The following is a 13323-nucleotide window of genomic DNA, read 5'->3' on the forward strand; positions in this document are numbered from 1 at the left end:
CAGATGCTGAAATGGATAGCTGTGGCTTTGTTGGAATTCTTAAACTGGCATGTGAAATATAAGATACTTACGTTTGTAATATATTTTTTAATGCTAACCGATGGATCATGTAAAATTATATGCCCTTCTATTTTTATGAACAGCCCTAATGAGAAGTCTGACAAGTTGTGAGATTACACACTTAAACTGAAGAAGAAAATTCTTTGGCAGGACCATATTTCTTCTAATAGTAGAGAAGTTGAAACATTGCACTCTCTCTCTAAATCCCTAGCCAAGGTTAATAGAATTCCGTACATATCTGAATGTAGGTTAAACATAAATGTTGACAATGAGCTCTGTGTTCTCTGGCAACACAAAAAATTAAGTTGACAAATTTGCATTGCTATCAGTTACACTGCACAGTATATGTCAGTATGAAGGCTGAGACTGTTGAATAACAGTGTAAAATATGTCATATAAGTGCCCATTGAATAAAATCCAATTACTAATTGTATAAGGAGCAACCTTGCACCAGCACAAGTTGATTTTCTGTTGTTTTTGTTGCACCTTTTGTCAACTTTTTCATATTCTAATTTCTTTTGTCAACATTTGTAATAAATTTTGCTGCATAAAATCTATCACAGTTATTGCATAATTGGCTGGTTGTACCAGATGGCTTTACTTTGCAATGTTTATTTTAAATATGTTAAATGTGAATGCCTATTCTAAGGATACAATATAAATGTTCACTTTCTACACTCATGCTCCCAATGGCCTGTTCTGCATCCTGCTTCTACTCACGTGATCTGTTCCTTCTCACCACAAACTATCTGCTTGGCCCTCTTTCCCCTTCCTTCCACCCCATGACCTTCTATTGCCCACCACCATGGTTCCCACTCCACTCCACTGCCTTTCTATTTCCCTACTCTTTTTCTTACCCCTCATCCGCTCCCCAGCTTCATTCTCAGCAACCTTACCATATTAGTCTCAATGTTGGAGCAGTGCAGCTTCTTTCTTGGTTTCATTTAAAGTGAACAGCAAAGCATGTCTCTTTTAAAAGTATTTACCAGTCTTCACCTCTGTATTTTAAAAAATATATTTTACTTTTTGGCTAGATTACAGTTCATTTTGTAAGTCAGTTGTGCCATTGAAAATTGCTCATGTTGGTTCAAAAACATTGCAAAAAGCAAACCATTTTAGAGCACTGTTCATGCATTCCAAGACATGGAGTTACTTTATTCTTACACTGGGATTCATTCATTGCCCAATCTTATCTGGTTACCAGTATATTTTCATTTCAGTGCTATTTCAAGGATATAATAGTATTATGAGAACAGTATTAAGGATTGAATATCTTGTTATAAAATTAGTAAATATTCTTGTTTGTTTTCTGAATAATATTTTCTTTCATTCAGATTATGATCATGGACTACAATTCAACTGAATCCAGAGTTGCTCAGTTTCTTCATTTGACTTTCCTTTTTGTTTTGCAGTGGGATGCTATCCCAGAAATGGATGAACACAACCGACCCATCCACACCTACCAGGTCTGCAACGTGATGGAACCCAATCAAAATAACTGGCTGCGGACTAACTGGCTTTCCCGTGAGGCAGCTCAAAAGGTGTATGTTGAATTAAAGTTCACCCTGAGGGACTGCAACAGCATTCCCTGGGTTCTGGGAACTTGCAAAGAAACGTTCAATCTGTATTACATGGAATCAAATGAGTCTCATGGTGTTAAGTTCAAGCAAAATCAATATACTAAAATTGACACAATTGCAGCTGACGAGAGCTTTACTCAAATGGATCTAGGAGATCGTATACTTAAACTGAACACTGAGATCCGTGAAGTTGGGCCAATAACCAAAAAGGGATTTTACCTTGCCTTTCAGGATATTGGAGCTTGCATTGCTCTTGTCTCTGTGCGTGTATACTATAAAAAATGCCCATTTACTTTCCGCAACTTGGCAATGTTTCCTGACACAATCCCCAGAGTTGATTCTTCATCCCTTGTGGAAGTCCGTGGATCCTGTGTAAAGAATGCAGAGGAGAAAGATACACCAAAACTGTACTGCGGTGCAGATGGAGACTGGTTGGTTCCTTTGGGAAGATGTGTTTGCAGCATTGGCTATGAGGAAGTTAATGGTGCCTGTCATGGTAAGTGAATAAAACATGCACTAAGAATTTTTGAGATGGTGCGAGTAAATCTTCCTTTTGAGAATCTTTGACAATAGCAATGGGAGAGAGAGCAAGGAATAGGTAGCACATCACATAGTTACTCAAAAGCACAGCATAAAATCTAATCTTATGGTCTGACATGGATGTTCTAGAAACAAAAACATGTAGCTAACCAATTTCTCTATTTCTATGCGATCCAAAAATAAACATCTGTGAGACAATTCTAAGGGGAATCACAGCACTGCAGTGAAACAGAAAATGTCCATGGGTCACAATTCCCAAAGTAGCACAGCTGCTGAAGCTTTTAACACAAATTGTTTGAATAGCAGTGGTCACTTTTTTTCCAGTCTAAACCATTAGTAAATGGGACCATTCTATTTTATATGAATGTCAATGACCTAACTAGTGTTTTTAGACACTGAATATCAAGATGTCACACAAGCTGCTATTTATTCATTAAATTTATTATTATTGTTTCATTTATTAACATAGTAAACAGATTTGTACATTATAGGAAACAAAATTAATATTTTGGTAAATATTCATATGTAACCTGCAACACCCTATGTTTGATTCTAGATTCTTGAGTTGTTAGGTTAGACCAGTTGGATGCAAATGTGTAATTTGAATGCCTGCCACAATGATTCCTACAGTGATCAAGGTTGGAGTGTATATCCCCACATGTCTCTTGTGGTTTCGGGGGAGCTGATGGGCAGTGACGCTAACTTGCTGTATTTATCACATAGACCTGCTTTCAAAGGGGCACTGGCAGCGACCTCTGAACAGCTTGTCTGTCTGCAGTCTTGGCCACAGATCTTGCAAAGCATGTAACAATCATTGGAAGGGTGATGGAAAAATTCCAATAGTCATAAATGAATGGACATCATGCAGCAAATTGGAGAAAGAAAGCAAAGCAAATGACTGCATAATAAGATTTGTATGTGATGAGTTAACATGGTGCATTTATGAGTTTGCCTTTCTTTATATTAATTGGATGGGTCACAAATATAAAGGAACTACTGTGTACACAGTATTTGTATATAGAAGCTGTGCCAGATTCTTAACAGCTGCTGCTTAAAATCATGATTAAATGATTGCTTTCATTCTGCAGTATATTTTGGTGGTCATGTGTTTAGACTCCTAACATTTGGATTTTTGCATCTTGAACGTTTTTTTAAAATATGACATCAACTTTGCACATTAACTTTGTTACTATGACATCAACATTCTATGATGAACTTGATTTCTTCCACAAGATTCATCTACGTTCCTGATTGATAAACCAAGTAACTTCCTATAATGGTGCTCTCACTATAACATTTTACATGTGACTTCCACAAAACAGTTTTTTTTTAATTCATTTATGGGATATGGGCGTCACTGGCCAAGCCAGCATTTATTGCCCATCCTTAATTACCCTTAAAAGGTGAGGCTGAGCTGCCTTCTTGAATCACTGCAGTCCATGTGGTGTAGGTACACCCACAGTGGCGTTAGTGAGGGAGTTCCAGAATTTTGACCCAGCAACAATGAAAGAACAGCAATGTATGTCCAAGTCAGGATGGTGAGTGACTTGGAGGAGAACTTCCAGATGGTGATGTTCCCATGTATCCAAAGCCTTTGTCCTTCTAGTGATCATGGGTTTGGAAGATACTGTTTACAGAGGCTTGGTGAGATCCTGTAGTGCATCTTGTAGATGGTCCACACTGCTGCCACTGTGGTGGAGGGAGTGAACGTTTGTGAATGGGGTACCAATCAAACATGCTGATTTGTCCTGGATGGTGTCAAGCTTCTTGCATCTTGTTGGAGCTGCACTCATCCAGGCAAATGGAGAGTATCCCATCACACTCCTGACTTGTGCTTTGTAGATGGTGGACAGGCTTTGGGGAATCAGGAGGTTTAATCAGGAGGTGAGTTACTTGTTGCAGAGTTCCGAGTCTCTAACCTGCTCTTGTAGCCACAGTATTGAAATGGCGAGTCCAGTTCACTTTCTGGATAATGGAAACCCCCAGGATGTTGATAGTGGGGGATTCAGCAATGGTAATGCCATTGAATGTCAAGGGGGATGGTTAGCTTCACTCTTGTTGGAGATGATCGTTTCCTGGCACTTGTGGAGCGCAAATGTTACTTGCTGCTTGTCAGCCCAAAGCTGGATATTGTCCAGGTCTTGCTGCATTTTGACATGGACTGCTTCAGTATCTGAGGAGTCATGAATGGTGCTGAACGTTGTGTAATCATCAGCGAAAATCCCCACTTCTGATCCAATTGAAGTAAGGTCATTGATGAAGCAGCTGAAGATGGTTGGGCCGAGGACACCACCCTGAGAAACTCCTGCAGTGATGTCCTGGAACTGAGATGATTGACCTCCAACAACCACAACCATCTTGCCTTTGTGCTAGGTATGACTCCAACCATTGGAGAATTTTCTCCCTGATTACCATTGACTCCAGTTTTGCTTGGGTACTTTGATGCCACACTTGGTCAAATGTTGTCTTGATGTCAAGGGCAGTCATTCTCACCTCACCTCTGGAGTTCAGTTCTTTTGTCCATGTTTGAACCAAGGCTGTAATGAGGTCAGGAGCTGAATGGTCCTGACGGAACCCAAACTGAGCATCAGTGGGCAGGTTATGGCTAAGCAAGTATTGCTTGATAGCACTGTTGATTACCTCTTCCAGCACTTTGATGATTGAGTAGGTTGATGGGGCAGTTATTGGCCAGTTTGGATTTGTCCTGCTTTTTGTGTACAGGACATACCTGGGCAAGTTCTGGAGCACAAGCCTTCAGTACAGAAATGATGTCGGAACCCATAGCCTTTGCAGTATTCAGTGCCTTCAGCTGTTGCTTGATATCAGATGGAGTGAATTGAATTGGCTGAAGCCTGGCATTTGTAATGCTAGGGCCCTCTGGAGGAGGCCAATATGGATCATCTACACGGCACTTCTAGCTGAAGATTGTTGTAAGTGCTTCAGCTTTATCTTTTGCACTGATGTAGTGGGCTGCACTATCATTGAGCGTGGGGGTATTTGTGGAGCCTCCTCCTCCAGTGAGTTGTTTAATTGTCCACCAGCATTCACGACTGGATGTGGCAGGACTGCAGAGCTTAGATCTAATCTGTTGGCCGTGGAATCACTTAGCTCTGTCTATCACTTGCTGCTTAGGCTGTTTGGCACACAAATCGTCCTGTGTTATAGCTTCACCAGGTTGACACCTCATTTTTAGGTATGCCTGGTGCTGCTCCTGGCATGCCCTCCAGCACTCTTCATTGAACCAAGGTTAATCCCCTGGCTTGGTGGTAATGATAGAGTGGGAGATATGTTACAGATTGTGGTTGAGTAAAATTCTGCTGCTGTTGATGGCCCACAAAGCCTCACACATACCCAGTCTTGAGTTGCTAGGTCTGTTCAAAATCTATCCAATTTAGCACGGTGATGATGCCACACAAGACGATGGAGGGTATCCTGGACGTGAAGACGGGACTTTGTCTCCATACGGACTGTGTGGTGGTCACTCCTACCGATACTGTCATAGATGTATTTGCGTCAGGATTAAAGTCATTAAGTAAATGGGCATGATCACAATAAGTTTGTTAGCATGTTCTGATTACAGGCATTATGTTAATCATAATGGTCATAATAGATATTTCAAATGCTTCATTTGTGTACAAATTTTAAAGCCAAATTTTCTTGTATCTCTGTGCAATTTTTGTTTATTTAAGATTGTAAAAATGCGTTAAATTCTGTTGCTCAGGACTCACAATCCACACTTGAACAGTAGATTGATCAGCCTCAATGGATGAGACAATGGATTTTTACCTTTGTCCAGTTATGTACTTTAACTTGAAATAAAATACCACGAGCAATGTTTTATTATTAAAATGCAGTTTGCTATTCAATCACTATAAATCACAGGCTATCATAATTTATTCTCTAATGCATACTAGGGTATTGATTTATGAAATTATTGAGGCACTCGTGTGTCATACAATAGAACCATAGAATGGTTCAGCCCATCGCACCTGTGCTGACTCTCTGCCGGAGCAACTCACCAAATCCCACTCCCCTGCCTTTTCCTTATAGCTCAGAATTATTTTTCTCTTCAGATAATTATCCAATTCTTCTTTGAAAGCCACAATTGATTCTGCCTCTACCTCACTTTCAAGCAGTGTATTCCAGATTGTAACGACTTGCTGCATAAATACATTTCTCCACATGTCGCCATTGCTTCTTTTGCCAATCCCCTTGAGTCACTGTCCTCTGGTTCTTGATCTTTCCACCAATGGGAATAGTTCCTCCCTAACTACTTTGTCCAGACCCCTCCTGATTTTGAACACCGCTGTCAAATCTTCTCTCAATACCCAATTACTATTCCGCAATGAGACCTCCCAGTTGCTCTTTTCACTATCCCTTTGGAAAATGACTTTTGTTTCCGTTTATTCTCAATACACAAGCATTGAGTTTACAAGTCAGGGGTGCCCCCCCTCCCCAGCTCCGGCTTCTAAAAGGTGAATCTCAAATTGACTAGTTTGCCAGTTGGACAAAAGAATTATGAAGCCTCATGCTACAACTATAAGAAATACTAGGCTGTTAGGGAGGGACATTGGCAGGAACAATTCATTCTTCAGGGTTTGAAATTCATTGGGTATGACTCTGGCTCAGGCTGCATTGTAAAAGACCACTGCCCATAGAGTATTTTTTGACCTACCTGCACAATTAATTGCTTTCCCACCTAGAGTACATCCTGGCCTGGCCTGTTTACTTGCTGCCCTGACCACATCTAGTCCAGTTATTCACCTGGCTTCCTAGTTTACCTACCCACCTGCATTTTATGATTCATGACTGACTAAGTACGTCAAGCGTATTCTTTTCTTACCGATTTCCTGATGCACGCTAAACCGACTGGCTATTCTGCAATTCCTGTGTTTCCATAACTTACTCACTATACAGCTGCTCTCAGATCAAGCTCCCTCCCATTTCCTTCCAAGGGCTGGTCCTGGCATGCTGTTTGTCAGAGAGTATGTGAGGACATTGTAAACCCCACCTTCTGCTCTACTCATGAGTATTGATGGAAAATTACAGAGGACATGCTTCATCCAAGGAACCATTTTTAAGGACCAGTGAAAGTAACTGTTTTTTTATTTTTTTACAAATCAAATGTAGTTAAATCATGAAGCACGTTATTTTGATGCAGGAATGGAAACAGGTTTGAAATGGTGCTGTGGTATTAATACCTGCTTATTTGCAAGCTTTGTTTTAGCATGAAATTTTGGTCTTAGTATTATCACCTTAATTTGAAGTTGCCTAGAAATTCTAAAACCAGTTGCAGGTTTAGTACCCAAGTGCAGATTAGGTGCAATTTTTGTAGGGTGGCATATGAGGGCTCTAAGCACACTCTTACACTGAAGTGGACCAGCTGGGGCACAATGGGAGGTTTCAGAATCACTTAGGGAGAGAGTGAGAGGGAGCAAGACTTCTCTGTGAACTGGAAGTCCTGGAGGGAAAGGGATGCTTTATACCCGCAGGGGCAGGGGAGTCCACTTTGCCTTCCTGCTCCCCTCTCTTTCAGCAGCTGGTGCTTCGCTGCCTGACCTCATTTCCTACTTTGATTTATCCTGCAGAGCAATGGGGACCCCTAAGACACTGATGGACAAGTATTCCCTCTTTCCTGGTGACCCTTCTAGTGTCCAATATGTAGAGTTGCACAGTATTTACTCTTTTTAGATGAAGTCCTCAGCGAATTTTCAAATGTTGAAGTCTTGACAAAATGGCCTATAACTTCTGAGCTCCAGGCAGTGCACCTGGAGGGTACCCCAAAGATGTGCTGGGGAACTGCCCCTCCCCCCGATGAAAGTTCACAGGTAAGGATTGCATGACAATTGCCCGAAATGTTAAAATTTCCCTTGGGCAATTGCCCAGAACTGGGAACCGTGTGATAATGAGATTTACGTTGCAAACTTTGGATGGTTCCAACTTTCATAAACAATACTATCCCAGAGAAAGTTAGAAGATTTAGAACCACTTTTAGCATCTGGGTAACTATAGCACTGACCCACCCCGACCACCCATGGGCTTCCCCCCAGCATTCCACCGCCACAAATCAGGATTCTCACCATCACACTCCCCTCCCCCATCGGACCCTCCAACCCCCACTATCATTCTCCAACTACCCTCCATTCCTGGCCCATCCAGACCAACCCTATCTGAACCGATCACTATCCACCCCCACCTTCCCCCTCCCCCCCACCCCCCCCCCCCCCCCCCCCCACATCCCACCCCTCCGGTCCTACTCAATCCCCACCACACCCCGACCCGATCCTGTCCTGCTTTCCCCCACCCCACCGCACTCCCCGCCACCCCACTTGACCTCCATGCCCACCACCCGCCCCTCCCCCCAAATTCTATCCACTTACCTCCATGTTGAACACCACTTGGAGGAAGCACTGACAGTGGCAAGGGCACAGAATGTGCTCTGGGTCGGGGATGCCAATGTCCATCACCAAGAGTGGCTCAGTAGCATTACTACTGGTCGAGTGCTAAAGGACATAGTTGCTTGACATGGTCTTGGCAGGTGGTGAGGGAACACACAAGAGGGAAAAATATACTTGACCTCATTCTTCTCAATCTGCCTGCTGCAGATGCATCTGTCCACAACAGTATTGGTAGGCGTGACGATTGCACAGTCCTTGTGGAGATGAAGTACCATCTTCACGTTCAGGATACCCCCTTGTCGTGTTGTGTGGTACTACCACTGTACTGAAATGGGATAAATTTCAAACAGATCTAGCAACTCAAGACTGCAACCATGAGGTGCTGTGGGCCATCAGCAGCAGCAGAATTTTACTTAAACACAATCTGTTACCTCATGGCCTGGCATATCCCCCATTCTCTCATTACCACCAAGCCAGGTAATCAACCCTGGTTCAATGAAGAGTGCAGGAGAGCATGCCAGGAGCAGTACCAGGCATACCTAAGAATGAGGTGTCTACCTAGTGAAGCTACTACCACACAGAACTACTTGCATGCCAAACAGGATAAAAAGCAAATGATAGACAGAGCTTAGCGACTCCACAGCCAACGATCGGATCTAAGCTCTGCTGTCCTGCCACATCCAATTGTGAATGGTGGTGGACATTTAAACAACTCACTGGAAGAGGAGGCTCCACGGATATTCCCTTCCTCAGTGATGGGGGAGACTAGAATGTCAGTGCAAAAGATAAGGCTGAATCATTTGCAACAATCTTCAGCCAGAAATGCCGACTGGATAATCCATCTGCTCCAGAGGTCCCCAGTATTACAGGTGTCATTCTATATTTTATCAAGAAATGGCTGAAGACACTGGACATCACAAAGGCTATGAGCCTCGACAGTATACCGACAATAATGCTGAAGACTTGTGCTCCAGAATTTGCCGTGGTTTGGGTTCTGCCAGGGCCACTCAGCTCCTGAATTCATTACAGCCTTGGTTCAAAAAGGGACAAAAGAGCTGAACTCCCAAAGTGAGATGAGAGTGGCTGCCCTTGACATCAAGGCCGCATTTGACTGAGTCAAGGAGCCCTAGAACAACTGAAGTCCATGGGAATAAGAGGGTAAACTCTCCGCTGGTTGGAGCCATATCCAGCACAAAGGAAGATGGTTGTGGGTTGTTGGTCAGCTATCTCAGTTCCAGGACATTACTGCAGGAGTTCCTCAGGGTAGTGTCCTAGGCCCAACCATCTTCAGCTGCTTCATCAATGGCTTTCCTTCCATCATAAGGTCAGAAGTGCGGATGTTCGCTGATGATTGCACAACATTCAGCATCATTCGTGACTCCTCAGATACTGAAGCAGTCCATGTCCAAATGCAGCAAGACCTGGACAATATCCAGGCCTGGACTGACAAGTGGCAAGTAACATTCATGCTACACTTGTGTCAGGCAATGACCATCTCCAACAAGAGAGAATCCAACCATCGCCTCTTCACATTCAATGGCATTATCATCACTGAATCCCCCACTATCAACGTCCTGGGAGTTACCATTGATCAGAAACTGAACCAGAAAAGCCATATAAATACTGTGGCTACAAGGGCAGGTCAGAGACTAGGAATCCTGCAGCACTATATTCCTTCACTGTCACTGGGTCTAAACCCTGGAACTCCCTCCCTAACAGCACTGTGGGTATACCTACACCACAAGGACTGCAGCGATTCAAGACTGCAGCTCGCCGCCACCTTCTCAAGGGCAATTAGGGATGGGCAGTAAATGCTGGCCTAGGCAGTGAAGCCCATATCCCTTGAATGAATGGAAAAAAAATACACTTACCTTCTCCCTGGCTTGCCAAAGTGGCTGAACCTTTAAACTTACCTGGTTTACGGCAGCCAGTGCTGTAAAAAAAAAGGTTGAGGCTTACTTATTTTCCACTGAGCTGCCCTCGATTGTAAGTCTCAGGAACCCACTGCCCTGGAGCGATCTCGCCTGACCTGAGTCGGAAGGTCAGGTGAAATACGGGGGGCTTCTTTTGAAGGTAAGAAATTAGGAGCAGAATGGCAATCCAACTCAATTACCTCTCCACTGGAAGCTACGGGCCAAAGTCCCAGAAAGTTTTCAATATATTTCAAAAGTCCTCTTTGAACCTCTGGCAGTAAATGACAAGTAGAACATGATATACCAATGCAATAACTCATTTACTTCCAGTCAGTTTGGTGCAGCCATGCATCAGTTCATGTGCTAGACACCAAAATGCTGCGTAGCCTCCTTAATGAACAATAGCAGACAATTTAATCAATCAGGCAGTCAGCTGCTCAACATTTCGCTGTGTAAATATCAATTCCTTTACCTCGATGACATCTTGTGCTTAACATGGGCCAGTGGAAGTACTGTATACTGTGTCACTGGAGGAGCGGCCAGAAATTGTTGGAGTTAAAAGGGGTGGTGCTGGATCTTTCCAAGGCGTTCAGTGGAGTTTCAAGGCTTCTGATCAGAAAATCTGCCAATACTTATGGGGTCAATAGTTGCAGTCCCCCTTGGGCTGTAACATGACAGGGAAATGGAGTCTCAGCAGCAGAGAGGGGCAGCAGTACACAGAGGGAGGAGGAGGGGGAGGTCTTTAGCAGAAGGCCATACCCATCAAGGTCTTAAGGGAGCACTTCTCCTACCTCCATCTGGGCAGCGTCTGTGGTGGCTGATGCTTTTATCCTGCACAAGTCAGCAAATCTTGCTATATTTGAGGTGCAACTTTGATGCAGACATGGCTGCTTGGCAAATGCGATGACCCTTTCTTCACATGGCTCATTGGTCCCCTTTGCCGCTTGACCACATGGACAGCGTGCTTGCATCAGGAGCCATTCTGCACCTGAGAATGTCATTGAGGAAACCATCGATATTCTATAACAATAGTCCCACTATCTGGACTGCTCAAGAGGTGCTCTACGTTACTTGCTGGAATGTGTCTCCAAATTTGTGGTGGCCTGCTGCATTCTACACAAACTGGCTCTCAGGAGCGGGAGCCCTTATCAACAGGCCTTTGTCAAGCTCTTCTGGAGAAAGGGAGGAGACAGCCGGAGCACCATCACTCCAGATGGCCTGTACCTGAGCGGCTAATCAGATTCCAGTTCCCCTGAAAACACCCCCACATCTCCGTTGCTCCACAATTCAGTAGCTTTCCAGCCTCCTGCTCTGGGCTATCATTGTGTCCTCTTGGCCAAAATCCTGGAATAAAACAAGGCACAAAGGAAATACTCCATAACAACTTTACCCAACAATACTTCCAATAATATCTATAAAACTATTCACTGTAATGATTTCCCTAAGTGTCTGTCTTGCAGGTGCTTTTGCCAGGCCTAGTGCTCCTATATAGTCCTACCCCAGCACCTAGAAAGGATGGGCTCCAAGCTCTATGCCATGTCCTGTGACAAGTTAGCATTGGTCTCCGTGTTCCTTGATAGTGACTGGCAGGTGTACCAATGCACTCAGCTTCTCTGTGTGCAAGTCTGTCGGCATTTGTCTGTACACTGCCCCATCGAAATCCCCACCTGAGCCCTCTCAGCAGAGCCTGTCTCCCCTTGTACCCCTGGGAACTGCTGCATCCACCATCCTTACCCTACCCCTAGTTGCAGACCATTTGTGCCCAGTGATTCATTGCTTACTGATCCTGTCTCTGTACTATTCTCAAAGTTACCCACAGTGCAACTCTCTGAACCAGTGGCTGCGAATGTCAAATTGGGTGATGATGCTTCTTCATTTAATGTGTTTTCTTGCTCACACTGTTATTTATCAGGCTGTACTGGCTGGCAAGGAGGCAAGGGATTTGGGGACTGGAAGCATAAATGTGGAAAAGGAGGCTTGGGTTGAGTGAAGGCGTGTGGTGTTTGAAGCAAGAGATCCATGGTCAGATTGTCTACAGCTTGCACTTCATTGACGGAAAGCAAGATGAGGGTGAGATGGAATTTGAGGAGAGTCATAAGGCAGGTATGTATTATCATCCTTGATATTCTTGGTGATAGCAATTGTAACAGTCAAAGCCATCCCAATAATTCATAGCACTACCTCCTCCTAGGGCTCAGGAGTGCAGTTGTGCTTGTCCACCACAGGGTTTCTGCTGTGCCTGCCTGTGATATGCCACTTTGTCCTGCAAGCGAGAGGAAGTGAGCCAATGAGAGTGTTGCAATGTATTTGGCTGACTGACATAGACAAGTAGCTAGAAGCCTGTACAAGCTGTAAAATGTGGGTATGAGGCTTGTGGCACTGGTAAGTGTGTGGGGGCTGAGGTGGAGAATATGAATGTTACATATGTGCCTTGATTGCCAGATATAGCTGACAGCTGGTTGATGGCAGTGTGATGCATTGAGCATAAGGTTGGTGATGTAATTGGTAGGTGAGGGCATTTGAAGATGCATGCATTGATTTATATAGCTGACAGCTGGTTGATGGCAGTGTGATGCATTGAGCATAAGGTTGGTGATGTAATTGGTAGGTGAGGGCATTTGAAGATGCATGCATTGATTTTTGACCACTGATGTGAGATCATTGAATTTTTTGAGACACTGCAAACCAGGTTTCGAGGCCAGAATTCTTGAATTGACCTCCATGGCTGTGTACTCCCATTCCATTCACAGTACGCATCTTAAGGGCCTCCTGGTCTTCTCCTTTCCAACACCTGGACTAAGGCTGCCAGTGCCACACTAGAAAACCTGGGAG

The 13323-nt window shown here is 43.9% G+C and overlaps 1 protein-coding gene across 1 annotated transcript in view; it reads left to right on the forward strand.

Moving 5' to 3' along the window:
• The first annotated feature begins 1475 nt into the window (after positions 1-1475).
• epha6 (eph receptor A6) overlaps positions 1476-13323 on the forward strand; it is a 701323-nt gene continuing 689475 nt past the window's right edge. Inside the window, exon 1 of the mRNA XM_041210989.1 lies at positions 1476-2136. Within this exon, the coding sequence (XP_041066923.1) occupies positions 1491-2136 (646 nt within the window). The 5' untranslated portion in view covers positions 1476-1490. The remainder of the gene's footprint in view (positions 2137-13323) is intronic.

The sequence above is a fragment of the Carcharodon carcharias genome, chromosome 18 (assembly GCF_017639515.1).
Source record: "Carcharodon carcharias isolate sCarCar2 chromosome 18, sCarCar2.pri, whole genome shotgun sequence".
Classification (NCBI taxonomy): Eukaryota; Metazoa; Chordata; class Chondrichthyes; order Lamniformes; family Lamnidae; genus Carcharodon; species Carcharodon carcharias.